Source organism: Acipenser ruthenus, chromosome 27 (assembly GCF_902713425.1).
Source record: "Acipenser ruthenus chromosome 27, fAciRut3.2 maternal haplotype, whole genome shotgun sequence".
NCBI classification, from domain to species: Eukaryota; Metazoa; Chordata; class Actinopteri; order Acipenseriformes; family Acipenseridae; genus Acipenser; species Acipenser ruthenus.
Genome location: NC_081215.1, coordinates 6,656,285 through 6,670,993, shown reverse-complemented (window position 1 = coordinate 6,670,993; position 14,709 = coordinate 6,656,285). Strand labels below are relative to the sequence as shown.

General features: G+C 39.7%; 1 protein-coding gene across 8 annotated transcripts in view; it reads right to left on the bottom strand.

Moving 5' to 3' along the window:
* Window positions 1-14,709, bottom strand: part of LOC117432073 (rap1 GTPase-activating protein 1-like) — a 165,966-nt gene that overhangs the window by 76,842 nt on the left and 74,415 nt on the right. For 4 of the 8 annotated variants that reach the window (XM_059002076.1, XM_059002077.1, XM_059002066.1 and 1 more), the window contains one exon: window positions 11,493-11,528. The exons of 2 other annotated variants lie outside the window; for them this stretch is intronic. Coding sequence is in view for 2 of the 6 variants with exons in the window: in XM_059002066.1 (XP_058858049.1) it covers window positions 11,493-11,528 (36 nt within the window). In the remaining 4 variants the exon portion in view is untranslated. Of the gene's footprint in view, window positions 1-11,452; window positions 11,529-14,709 lie in introns of all 8 variants that reach the window. 2 more of the 8 variants (XM_059002078.1, XM_059002081.1) reach the window with 1 other exon arrangement.

The window sequence follows — 14,709 nt, the reverse complement described above, 5'->3', positions numbered from 1 at the left end:
GATTGCCCCTCCCTCAGCAAGCAGGCTCAATTGGTGAGACTGGGTAGTAAAGCATTCTCAGGACAGGTTGAGGGAGCACAGGCTTGTGCTTTCATAAGCGTTGCAATACGTTTTTTAACACATAAACCGAAAACAGGAAACCTTTGTTGAGTTTGTTAAACTACCCAGCTTTACAAATCTGTCTAGTTACAGCAACCCAACAATTTAGAGAGACCTAAATCTGTGAGGTTAAGCAAGGGACAAGCTGACTATTATGAGTCACACGATTCTAGAAACCATAGCATGCACCAGCAAAAAACAGTTCCTCACATGAAGCTGTTGATTTGAAAGATTTTCTTGATACTGTAAATAAAGGACTTGTATTTGAGATTCCTAAAAAAAATAGCACTCCAATCATCGTAATTAATTTGCTTTCATACCTTGGATTAAATAAATCTCTCAGGGTCGGGTCTAGGAGAGTGTTAAATGGCAGATAGAAATAGCACTTTAAATACTAGCACTGTCAATCTGTCAAATTTCATTGGCATTATAACATATCTTAATGTCTCAATGAATGCTTAATGAGATACTTTCAATTTGTATAAGACGCTAATGTGTGACAGTGAAATCATCAGTGAGGATTTAAGCAAGAAATACTGCTGTGACTCACACAGGCCCCAAGTTCAAGACCTCACCGCTCGCTTTCAAATGTGTTGCGGGGGAACGATGCAGCTGGGGCAGAACCGCATCCTCAAGTGTTTTAAACAGCAGTCCAGTCTGAACAGCCTGATGTGTAAGGAGTCGGAGATTTGACATTTCAATCACCCATTAAAGATTTTCTTCTTATTCGACTGCCACTCAAAAAGAATGTTTGTGTTTCTGCAGTGCCATGGTAAAAAAAGTGTAACTTTTCTAATATCCTGGTAAAAACTTTGATAAAGAGTTATATACACACACACACACACACACACACACACACACACACACACACACACACACACACACACACACACACACACACACACACACACCATCAAATTGGTAATTTAACGTAGTGAGAGGAAATCAGAAAGCTGTAGCAGCTGGGGAGTATGTGAGTGTTTCAGAAACAACGCTGTCAAATCCAGATCGCTTACACATATGTAAACAACAAACTACATTACATAAAATGATTTCAAAAGTGAGTTTTATGTATCAAAGTATTTTCTTAAGTAGATCACTGGAGAATAATCTTCAGATGAACCATTGCAGTTACCCTGCAGATCTGTATTTAAAACATGGCTCCATTAAACTCAGTTGGCTATGAGAAGTAAGTTTCCCCCTAATGTTATGCAGCATTTTTTATAACAAGACCTCTTGTTATTAGCACATTAGGAGAGCCAATAAATGGGATAGCACCTACAATGCAAAGCTGTAGGCTTCTGCACCCTCATGCCTCTTTCTGACTTTTCTTTGCAAATACTAAAACGTGAACCTTGCCTTATAAATAGCGCAATGTGTTCTTTGGCAGTTTATCTTAACTAGTGTAAGAATTATTTTTAGATTAGTTCAAATCTGCAAGCCACACTTGAATTGTATTTTGATTACCTTATTGATATATCTCTTTATTGGTCAAATGTTTATTTTATAGGAATTATGCGCACCCATTTTCTCACCTTGGCGCGCTATACACGAGATGCACGTTTTTAACAAGACTCGTGGTATACTTAAAAGCAGCATTCATGTGTATCATAAGTCACAACCTCCATGAATACTAACCTGCTTTTCTTGCAGCTGTCAGCAAAAGTCGATGGTACAGTTAAGCCTTTATTTATGTTTGAGAAAAAATAAAACCAAAGTATAAATATTGGGATATAGTGTACAGTTTATGATTAACTGATACAGTGATAATCTAGAATATACAAATACAGCACGATCGATCCTACTACTCTTTTCTTTACCCCTCTAAGAGCATACAAGAGGTGTGCGTTACACAAGGAGTGTTTAATTAAACTGCAGAGTTATGCTCACAATGCAAGGACTGCATATCATATTCTGAATACTATGGATACATTGAAATATTTTGGTGCTACTGAACTGCTTGCAAGTTGAGGAATGGAGGAATCGTGCTTGCAAGTGTTAATACAGGAGAATTTGCTAGAAACCCTCACCTCTCACAGATCTAATCGAATCCACATGAGACGAGGGTCTGTGTTGCACTTGAACTCAGCTTGTGCACTCAGCAGAAGGTGAGGACACACTGCTGACCTGCAGCCTTCTACTAATAGTCCATTCCATAGGGGCCCCTGTTAAACAGGAAATGAACGTGAAATGAATCTGGAGTTGAAACCCCTGCAATCCAATTACCTGCAGTGCTTAAAGGACTGCCTTCTACATTTTATTGATATTTAATGTGTGTGTTCTCTATCATTCTCTATTGTTTCTGCTTGTTTAGGCTTACTAACCATTGCTTCTGACTAAAAATAGAATTAGATACTGTAACTGAATTAGTTAGTAAATGGAAAATCTCTATTAAAAAAATTACACTTTCAAAGCGGACTGAACCTACAGTTGCAAGAGTGTTGAGAATTAAGTGTTTTGATTGGTGCTCATTATTAAGGTGCAGGGTATTGACAGCGTTGGAGAGCTGAGAATGGAGTGTTTTGATTGGTGCTCATTATTAAGGTGCAGGGTAATGACAGCACTGGAGAGCTGAGAATGGAGTGTTTTGATTGGTGCTCATTATTAAGGTGCAGGGTATTGACAGTGTTGGAGAGCTGAGAATGGAGTGTTTTGATTGGTGCTCATTATTAAGGTGCAGAGTAATGACAGCACTGGAGAGCTGAGAATAGAGTGTTTTGATTGGTGCTCATTATTAAGGTGCAGGGTATTGTAAGCGTTGGAAAGCTGAGAATGGAGTGTTTAGAGTTTAGACGTAAAGGTGCAGGGTAAGCACAGTGCTATACTTAAACCAGAGAAACAGCAGCTAACCACTAAGTAATGTGGCTGTTAGTTATGTGTTTGACACTGTAAATGAAGCCATGCACAGTACAGGAAAGGCTATACAATACATACACTTACACTTCAAATACATGAGCCCAGAGGTGAAAGTTCAAAGCACTTTTCACGATTGCACTTTGTGCTAAAAGGATCAGTAAAAATGAACTTCAAGCTTGCATTACAAAGCTATGATAACTAATGAATTATTGTTACCACTCGCCTGTTGTACTGAAGATCTTTACTTTTTAAAGGATATTTAGATTTTAATTCCAATATTGATTAAAAGTTTAAAACGTAGCTTCCCGATACCTAATCGCTTCCTGTGTTATAGGTCACATGGGCTGACTGCATGAGACCACTGGAGTGACTCTGACCTACAGCAAAGGAAATATAGGTTCCAGAAAGCAAATAAATGAAATAAAAAGCATTACAATAAAAGCAAAGAACCAAGAACAGGGGCACCAGTGATACACATTACTGTATCAAATAAGAGGTAAGGAAATGTATTTTAAATCCTTAATTAGCACGGATTTAAAAGTCATGTCATGGCGTCTTCCAAGCACAACACACTGTTTAAAGGTACATACCCTTAATAGCACTCACCAGAATTTCTTGGGACGACCAATCCGAAATGGAGAACAAGGCATGTTGGGAGCACTGATTTGTGCCTTTAAATTACCCTGGAAACACAATCTTCACTTTAAGGTCCCAATAGTCCCAAATAAATCCCAGTTCAGTCCTCGGAAGAATGAGGCAATGTTGCTTATTTGCAGGAGTGTCTCGTAGCAGCCTGGCTCCTTGCTGCGGAGATCCTGAAGCCAGGGTTCATCTTTTAGGAAAGCGGGAGGCTTCGATTACAGGCCTAGAGTAATACTGTCACTCTTTTCCTTCATATATATTGAATTCAAAGCATCAGCATTTTTGACGCAAATATCTTTGTTGAAAAGGCCTAATTATGCTCGTGGGGAAAGAAATAAACCTTTCAGAAGCTGTCCTCTCAGAAATCAAATGTTGAGGAGCTGCACAATTTACGCAAGGAAACCCTGTTAAAAATGCAGTTTCAGTGATGAATGTGGCCGAACAGAAAGCAGCGTGTTAAAATATTTAACAAGGTTGCTGAATTAGCAGATGCTGTAGCTTGACGTGCAGGTGAGTCGTGGAGAACAAAGCTTTTGTTAACTTAACTCTCCCACACACACCCACTGAAGTATGTCGAGAAAGCTGACTCTCAAAACTGCCTCTGTTTACAGGTAAAAAATATATCTCCAGGTTTCTGTTGTCCAAGTCTCAGAGAAAGAAAAATGCTATAGCATACATTTGTAAAGCATTGTGAAAGTGAAGCCACCAATGTATTCCCTAATGGTTTATACTCTACCACTTGCATGCATCACATTTACTCTAATGCAGGCAATCGCTGCAGTGCAAACAAGCCTTAAAAAAAAAAGCCCTTCATTATGAGAAACGTGCTGGGAAGAATTGATTTTACTACCCTACCATTTCACTGCAGCTCCACATAATACATTATGCATGCTGTATAGTTAGGTCACATGGGCGGATTGCAGCTCAACCACTGGAGTGAATCTGACCTACAGCACAGGAAATGATTACGTACCAGTAATAAACAGAACAACACAACATAAACAAGCGAAGAACCAAGAAAAGAGGGATAACGGTGTTTGTAATGATAGGTAAGAAGCCTGGGTTAAATACTACAGTATATTGACAATTTCACTATAGCTCTTCCAATATACATTATGCATAGTTATAGAACATCAGTTAGCATCTCACTGTATATTTACTAGTAAAGCATTTGTGCCATATTTATCAAGTTTATAATGCTGGTTTGTACTGTAAATGCTTTGTTAAGCTGCTATATAACAATGTGTCCTGATAACTCTTAGACCAAAAGGTCAGTTATACTTTTATACAACCCTAGGTACTCCAGGCTTCTAAGGTATTAAACTGAGCAGGACTGGCTGGCTAGTATACAGCTAGTATACACATGGTACAAATATTACTGGCTAGTGTGTGCGTGGAAGCGGCTATGAGAGAAATGAAGTGGCAGGTCTTCTCTAGCTTTCTTCAGCTACTTCACAGTCAATAGCAATTAGCAGAGGATCTTGAAAAAAGCAACAAGCTTCAATCATGACTGTAGTAAGCTCGAAGTAGAATTTCAAATGAATAATTACCAACAACTTTTAAATATCTCGGAACGACATGCAAAGGACATCTTGAAGAGGTGGAAAATAGTGTCAAACAATCAGTTTAAACACAGATCAAACACTTTCTTCTTCAAGTCAAGAGTTGTACGAGAAACAGTCACAATGCAACACATATATCTGGGTTCTCATTTACCCAGTATCCTTTACAGAATAAAAAGAATCACAAACAATTTAACAAGCACAGAAAGGTGTGTTTAATCTTCTTCAAAAGAATCGACAGCTGGCAAGCTGGTATTTTGTCACGCCACAATAAACATTTTTCCAGTGTCTGAGTCCTGATGGCATTGGGAGAGGTCCCCTGGGATGATTTCCTTATAGCCTGAAGCATGAATCATGCTGTGTAACATATCCAATACAAGCCCAACACAGCAAGCCTGATGCTACTGAATGCATGTAAACCATGCAGGGACAGGATATGCTCTGTGAAAAGCTGGGATCAGTACGGCAGCGTTTGTGAAGCTCCCCGGACAGAGAGGCTGCGGCATACCTGGATCAGCTCAGTCAGGATAGCGCAATATTGTTAGTGGTTGCTGTGGCAACCTGATTGGAGTCCACTTAGCCTGCAGAGTATCCTGCAGTCTTCTCTCTCTTTAACCTTTTCAGTGCCTTTCGATGAGCAGGGTCATCATTTTTACTGTCTCTCGCTCAACGTACCACATAAACACGGTATACAGTGCTTTCTCGTTATTTCATGATTTGACGTATTTGGTTAGTTCACGGTTAGGCTGTAAAAGTAAAAGTCCTGTATAAAGGCCCTTCATCAGTTCACTGTTTTCAATAATTTTGTAATGTGCACGTCAAATAACGAAACAAAGTAGTTAAAAAAAAAGTAAAAAAGTAAAAATAATAATAATATTGTGGTCTCTTAAAATACACAACCTTTCTGGACACGTGGGTCCTGTTTTGATGTTGTTAAGAAGTTTTAGTTCCAGGAGAAGTAATTTTGTAATCTTATTGGATGTGGTTGTAAAGTGCTTAAACAACGATTTTATACAAATGCAGCTGCCATGTCTAATGTGGCACAGTTGCTTGGTAGTGAAAAGGTTAAAATGCCTCTAGAGTATATCTTTTACCATTTTATTCACACCAGTTATTAAATGTATAAAATGTATAAAATGTCAGTTTAGTTTATTACAAATTGTGTAAAAACCTTTAAGCTATAAACAAACAATGAGCAGCTGATAAGACTGAATTCCCAGAAGCCTTTGCACATCCTGCACGATTGTGTCCCTCCTTCTCAGTAACCAATCGCTGCTCTTGCTATGACTCACATGCTTTCAATGTCTCTGCAAGAGAGTGGCTTGACCTCTGCATGAAAAGAACCAGACCGTTGAAGCAGTTAATAGTTTAAACCTCATTCACCTGCAGTGGAGTGAAGCATGAACACCATCAAACAACACAAGGATTTACACTGGGGAGTGGAAGTTTGTTTGAGCATGCTGACCAAAAAAATAGGATAATCCATCCATAACTTAAAAACAGTTCATCATACGATACAGTAGAATAGTTTTACATTTCATTTTGACTTTTTTAATGTAGGCAGGTTTTTTTTTTTCTTTTGTAAATTGCACACTGGAGAGCCATTTGATCAGTCCCCTCATTTCTGCAAGACTGCAGAAGTTGTAAAGCTGAACATAAAGAACCCTTGTAATATGCAATGGTTACTGTAGTGGGTGTTGGGAATCGTAAGTCTCTTTATTGTACTACAATGAGGTAGACCAACAGCCTACTCCCTTGGTCAAATATATTCCCTGAAGTAGAAGGAACCCTTTTTTAGTTACATAAGAAACATGCACGCCAATGGGCACACTAGGATTGGAACAATAATGACTTTAATTAGCCTTAATTATTATTTTACTGCAATCATCTTGTTTCTGATGGTCATCTAAAGCTACAAGGAATCAGTCCCGCTGCTATTGAGATGTATTGCTCCCGTAGACAATGGATTTCTCCATAACGAGATGCTGGGGTAGGGGCCCTTATAACAGTCTCCCATAGTAAAAGCATAGCAAAGTGTATTAAAATTGATCACGAGTGTGCGGACCCTGTAGCTTTAAAACTGAAAGCATACATTTTCTCTTGAAGCAATAGAGCAGTGACTCAAAACTGACACCTGCTGGAAAAGAAGTGAACTACAGCTCTAGAGGAAAAAGGAATCTCATTCTAACTATTGAGGTAGGATTTCAATATGACTCTCAGGAACACAGAGAAAATCCTGGGTTTTAATCTGTCACAGCAGGAAAATCTGCACTCACATCCAAGACATGGACACACAGACACAAGGCAATGGTAACCAGCTAAGCTTGTACTACCCAGGATACTATATGCAATACCTACACAATCAATTGGTGTCCAGTGGTAATATTAGGCACTTTTAATTGATGAATATAGATGGTTTGAAATTGTTACTTTAGTTTTAGTGATTCTGTTAGAATGTACTTTTTGTTTGTACCAGGTTGTGAGGTGCCCTATTCTGCTTGAACCTTAAACCAAATTAGCGATAGTAAACTTCAGTGCTCACCCACAGCCTCCCCTAAGGAGCAAAGGAAATGAAATAAAAACAAACGGAACCAAGCAAGGAGCTATGTAGACAGGCCGATTCTTCAGCTGAATTCCTGGTCTACAGGACCGTACACTGCAAGTCTAAATAAAACCTGCCTTGTGAACCAAGCTTTCTTTTCCTTTGTGCCCTAGTCACATTTGATTTGTACCTCTTTCAGCACTAAGTAACTTTACATAAGAACACATAAAAATAGGCATACTGTATCAGTATATTAAATACGTTCTTTTTTATGTTTTTCTTCCCTATACTACTTAACGCAGAATGCATTTTTGAGAGGAGTTATCTTATACAGCTAGAGCACTCTGCAGTGTTGAGTGGAGTTATCTTATACAGCTAGAGCACTGCAGTGTTGAGTGGAGTTCTCTTTTCTATACTACTAGAGCACTGCAGTGTTAAGTGGAGTTCTCTTTCCTATACTACTAGAGCACTCTGCAGTGTTGAGTGGAGTTCTCTTTCCTATACTACTAGAGCACTCTGCAGTGTTGAGTGGAGTTCTCTTTCCTGTACTACTAGAGCACTCTGCAGTGTTAAGTGGAGTTCTATTTCCTGAACTACTAGAGCACTCTGCAGTGTTGAGTGGAGTTCTCTTTCCTATACTACTAGAGCACTCTGCAGTGTTGAGTGGAGTTCTCTTTCCTATACTACTAGAGCACTCTGCAGTGTTGAGTGGAGTTCTCTTTCCTATACTACTAGAGCACTCTGCAGTGTTGAGTGGAGTTCTCTTTCCTATACTACTAGAGCACTCTGCAGTGTTGAGTGGAGTTCTCTTTCCTATACTACTAGAGCACTCTGCAGTGTTGAGTGGAGTTCTCTTTCCTATACGACTAGAGCACTCTGCAGTGTTAAGTGGAGTTCTCTTTCCTATACTACTAGAGCACTCTGCAGTGTTGAGTGGAGTTCTCTTTCCTATACTACTAGAGCACTCTGCAGTGTTGAGTGGAGTTCTCTTTCCTATACTACTAGAGCACTCTGCAGTGTTGAGTGGAGTTCTCTTTCCTATACTACTAGAGCACTCTGCAGTGTTGAGTGGAGTTCTCTTTCCTATACTACTAGAGCACTCTGCAGTGTTGAGTGGAGTTCTCTTTCCTATACTACTAGAGCACTCTGCAGTGTTAAGTGGAGTTCTATTTCCTGAACTACTAGAGCACTCTGCAGTTTTGAGTGGAGTTCTCTTTCCTATACTACTAGAGCACTCTGCAGTGTTGAGTGGAGTTCTCTTTCCTATACTACTAGAGCACTCTGCAGTGTTGAGTGGAGTTCTCTTTCCTATACTACTAGAGCACTCTGCAGTGTTGAGTGGAGTTCTCTTTCCTATACTACTAGAGCACTCTGCAGTGTTGAGTGGAGTTCTCTTTCCTATACTACTAGAGCACTCTGCAGTGTTGAGTGGAGTTCTCTTTCCTATACTACTAGAGCACTCTGCAGTGTTGAGTGGAGTTCTCTTTCCTATACTACTAGAGCGCTCTGCAGTGTTGAGGCGTGTTCTATTTCCTGAACTACTAGAGCGCTCTGCAGTGTTGAGTGGAGTTCTCTTTCCTATAGAACTACAGCACTCTGCAGTGTTAAGTGGAGTTCTCTTTCCTATACTATTAGAGCACTCTGCAGTGTTAAGTGGAGTTCTCTTTCCTATACTACTAGAGCACTCTGCAGTGTTGAGTGGAGTTCTCTTTCCTATACTACTACAGCACTCTGCAGTATTGAGTGGAGTTCTCTTTCCTATACTACTAGAGCACTCTGCAGTGTTGAGTGGAGTTCTCTTTCCTATACTACTAGAGCACTCTGCAGTGTTAAGTGGAGTTCTATTTCCTGAACTACTAGAGCACTCTGCAGTGTTGAGTGGAGTTCTCTTTCCTATACTACTAGAGCACTCTGCAGTGTTGAGTGGAGTTCTCTTTCCTATACTACTAGAGCACTCTGCAGTGTTGAGTGGAGTTCTCTTTCCTATACTACTAGAGCACTCTGCAGTGTTGAGTGGAGTTCTCTTTCCTATACTACTAGAGCGCTCTGCAGTGTTGAGGCGTGTTCCATTTCCTGAACTACTAGAGCGCTCTGCAGTGTTGAGTGGAGTTCTCTTTCCTATAGAACTACAGCACTCTGCAGTGTTAAGTGGAGTTCTCTTTCCTATACTATTAGAGCACTCTGCAGTGTTAAGTGGAGTTCTCTTTCCTATACTACTAGAGCACTCTGCAGTGTTGAGTGGAGTTCTCTTTCCTATACTACTACAGCACTCTGCAGTATTGAGTGGAGTTCTCTTTCCTATAGAACTAGAGCACTCTGCAGTGTTGAGTGGAGTTCTCTATCCTATAGAACTAGAGCACTCTGCAGTGTTAAGTGGAGTTCTCTTTCCTATACTACTAGAGCACTCTGCAGTGTTGAGTGGAGTTCTCTTTCCTATAGAACTAGAGCACTCTGCAGTGTTAAGTGGAGTTCTCTTTCCTATACTACCAGAGCACTCTGCAGTGTTAAGTGGAGTTCTCTTTCCTATAGAACTAGAGCACTCTGCAGTGTTGAGTGGAGTTCTCTTTCCTATACTACTAGAGCACTCTGCAGTGTTGAGTTCTCTTTCCTATAGAACTAGAGCACTCTGCAGTGTTAAGTGGAGTTCTCTTTCCTATACTACTAGAGCACTCTGCAGTGTTGAGTGGAGTTCTCTTTCCTATAGAACTAGAGCACTCTGCAGTGTTGAGTGGAGTTCTCTTTCCTATACTACTAGAGCACTCTGCAGTGTTGAGTGGAGTTCTCTTTCCTATAGAACTAGAGCACTCTGCAGTGTTGAGTGGAGTTCTCTTTCCTATACTACTAGAGCACTCTGCAGTGTTGAGTGGAGTTCTCTTTCCTATACTACTAGAGCACTCTGCAGTGTTGAGTGGAGTTCTCTTTCCTATACTACTAGAGCGCTCTGCAGTGTTGAGGCGTGTTCTATTTCCTGAACTACTAGAGCACTCTGCAGTGTTGAGTGGAGTTCTCTTTCCTGCACCTGGACTGCAGTGTTGAGTGGAGTTCTCTTTCCTGCACCTGGACTGCAGTGTTGATGGCCTTTAAACAAACTATTACTGTGCACATTACAATACAGTTCACATTTCAAAAGTGCCTTACATCCCAAGGATCCCAAAGCGCTTCCCAACAAAAAACATTCAATGAAAAACAATCAAATACAAAATGGTAAAAAATAAAAAAATTACATTACACCAAACAACTGTTTCATAAAAGTTGTGTGCTTTGTAAAGTGCAAAGTAACCTTCTATAAAAAGTTGTACCAGTAAGATTGGGCCAAAACTAAGTCAAGTGGAATTGTGGAGTCCAGTCGGCCCACTGATAAATAAAGATAGCAATCAATAATTTCCCTAGCCTTGACTATGTTGCAGGTCCCCACAAGGTCAGCAAGTGAAATAACTGTATATGTGTTGTTTTGCACTGCATGCTACTGCTACTAATATACAGTGCTTTGTAAAAATACTGTAAAACGCATTCTCTATCCCCCTTTAGTTTAAAAAAAAATGACATAACTCGATTTCGTCCAAACCATTGGAACCCCTCTCCTAGTTCCACCCATGCATTTATCTGCAGTTCATCTTTACAGAAAAATCTCCAGATGTACTGAATACCGTGGAATAGCACAATACTAATTAACTCCACTTTCAACCAAACCAAGGAAAACGCCAAACAATCACTGTTAAAAAAAAATATTATAAAAATAAAAAATACAAACTTTTTTTGATTTCAGAAACAGGAGTAAAGAATTCCCTCACCATAAGCTTCTTGCTCGGGAGAATGACTTGTCGACCCTGTGAAAACAAAGATAAAAAATCAATTTGTAGAAGCCGGGAGCATTATTTTCAAGCCTGTTTTTTTTCTTAAAATGATCCATGGCACCCTCTCTCGGTATAACGTTCCTGGTGACAGAATGCAGTTCCCAAGATCGAACAGCAAGGACTGTAAGAGAAACGCATTCTGAATAAAATGTGGAGGCTGGTACAAGTATAGAACAGGCATAAAGTATGTTCTTTTACAGGTGTTGCATATAATATAACACATACACAGCCACCAGTTATTAATAAATCAAGAACAAATGGTGATATCTGTTTTTTCACTCTGGTTTGCTTGGGTGTTTTGAGATTGAACCTGGTTTTTATCACAGTTACAGTAGTTATTCACTGTCTCATGTGGTTTTGGACCAACAGACCCTTTAAAGACCATTCCTTCTTGATTGGTACCTGTGGATCAGCCCATTTCATTTCCTGTTTACGCTCCTCAGTATTATAATTGCACTTCTGCTCCTTGAAATTGCCCCTTCACTTTGTATAACTACTCATATGAACTGCTACTATTGCCTCCCACTGAAACTAGTTAACCTGTCTGTGCTATAATAGTGTCCTTTTTTTAAGGGAAGCTTGGTGGTCCAGTGGTTAAAGAAAAGGGCTTTTTACCAGGAGGGTCCTGGTTCAATCCCAGCCATTGACTTACTGTGTGTGACTCTGAGCAAGTTACTTAACCACCTTGTGCTCTGTCCTTCAGATGAGACTTAAAACCGAGGTCCTATTGTAAGTGACTCTACAGCAGCAGCAGTTGTTGATGCATAATTCACCCCTAGTCTCTGTAAGTCGCTTTGGATAAAAGTGTCCAAAGCTAAAAATGACCAATTAATAATAATGATTCTAAGGTAAGAGAGGCACGCACTTTGATTATTCTGTCTTCAGGGTTCAATAAGCCTCTACTGACAACTTGTGTATTGTATTAGGAGTTGTGTTCAGCCACTGACTGGCTGATACTCACGAGTGGCACCCTATCACAATACAAGCAGTTTTAGGTTTGTTATGTGACTTGTGTTTAAAACTGCACATTTAAGATGTATGCAATTATTTTGTTTGCTACAATCACTTTAAGATACTAAACACTACAAGCAGAGAAGAGTTTTATCAGTTTTTAAAATAAAAAGACACTAAAGTTGTTGGAAAGTTTACAAGATAGAATGACTTTATGAAATTAATTAGGACTTATGATGAAGTCTTTTCTTTAATAAACCTTTCTTTCAAAAAAAGAAAAATTTGGACTAACAGTAAAATTGAATGAATGATTTAATTAGTTAGTAACAGTACATTCAGGCAGTTACATTACTGAGTATCTGACACGGCACATTGTCAAAATGAGTCTGGTGGCAATTAGCTCACTATGGTAACAGTGGAGCAGACGCCGTTCCACTCATTTTCCAATTACAAACCATCCCGCAGACACTGAGCACACTTCAACTGCTGCCTGTTGAGCCAGGAATATAACTAGACTGGTGTTTAGCTTGGAATCTGCAACTCTCTGGAATTCTCTTCCAAACAGCATTGTATCAGAAAGGAAATAAGAATGTGGGTTTGGACCAAAAAGCGTCTTTTAGTTTGTATTGTAAATGAACACTGTCTGGCCTCTTTATTAGGACCTGTACTTCACATCAGGTTGGCCCACAGCCTTGACTCCACAAGGGGCTGGAAGTTGTCTTAAGGGATGTATCAATTTTTTCATGCAGAGATCACAAATGTGTTGTTCAAGTTCATCCCACACATGCTCAATGGATGGAGATCTGAGGATTGGCGTGGCCATGGAAACGCCTGAAGTCTCAGTCATGCATTATCACCATCACCAAATGCAGCGATGACAGGTCCCAATACATTGTCCATGCAGAGTATATGAACCGTGCTATGTTATCAGGATATTATAATTTGCAGTGTAAAGACCCTTGGTTAATTCACTGGCCTCAATATTTCACAATTTCTATGCGTGTAAGTGCATTGCAAAATATACAACAGAGCGTTGAATTTATCAAATTGCGTATTATTCTTAGCAACTCATTTCTACCTGATAAATCGTCCAGGTGTTTACTGTATTCAAAATGGACCCAGCTATGGACATACAGTTCAAACATGTCAGAGGGAGAACCCCACTTTAACAAGTTCATGAATTTTCCATTTGGCAGCCTTTCTCTCTGAAGAAATGGTTTCCGGTTTACCCTTTTATTGACTGACACTTTGCAGCCCCTTTTCCTGAGGGATAAGACTGAAACCATGGCTGAAGGAACAGCTATTGTTGTTGTGGTCTTGAAACAAAAACAAAATGTTATCAAAAATGTTATCAGTGAGTAGACTAAAGCAATGGCTGTCTGGGGCAGCTAGGTAACCCATTCCATACCCTGACCACTCTCTATGTGAAGTGTCTTCTTGCTGTCTGGGGCAGCTAGGTAACCCATTCCATACCCTGACCACTCTCTATGTGAAGTGTCTTCTTGCTGTCTGGGGTAGCTTGGTAACCCATTCCATACCCTGACCACTTTCAGTTTGATCAATCTTCATAGCTCATTCCTTTAAGCCCTGTTAGCAAGAATACATACAAATTGAAAATAAAATAAAAACAGAACTAAATAAAATGCATATATAATAAAGTTATGAAATAGGGAAGGTGGGGGTAAGAGACATTTATTATAGACTGGTGTTATTTTTTTATTTACAAATATCCTTGTAATACACATAGGTTTACAGTAGGAGGCGCTATGATTCTGTCTGTTGAGGACTGGATAAACAGCAGTGCCAAATTCGAGATCCCTGCAGCTGGGGAGAGTCATGACCTTAGAACACAATTTATGTGCATCTAAATGGAGAGTGGCTTTATCTTTTATCTGTGCATCTTCAGAAATACACAAGCCGGACAAAATACATACAAAAGGGAAGGATGTACACAGACCATCGCCTTTTTTTATTCCTTTTTCTTTAATCAACTACTTGTTAAATACCACTCTGAGGTGCTGATGCTCTTCATTGTCTGTGTGTTTACAGAGAAAGGCAGGGCATTGAAATTCAAATAGCTTTTCCCCATCCTCTCTTCTGTTCTTGCCTCGTTGAGCTCTCATTTGAAAAGGGCTCTGTCCCACTCGGGGTCTATTTTGAACACCTGTTTGTGTGCTTAGCTGAATATGAAATGAAGTGACTA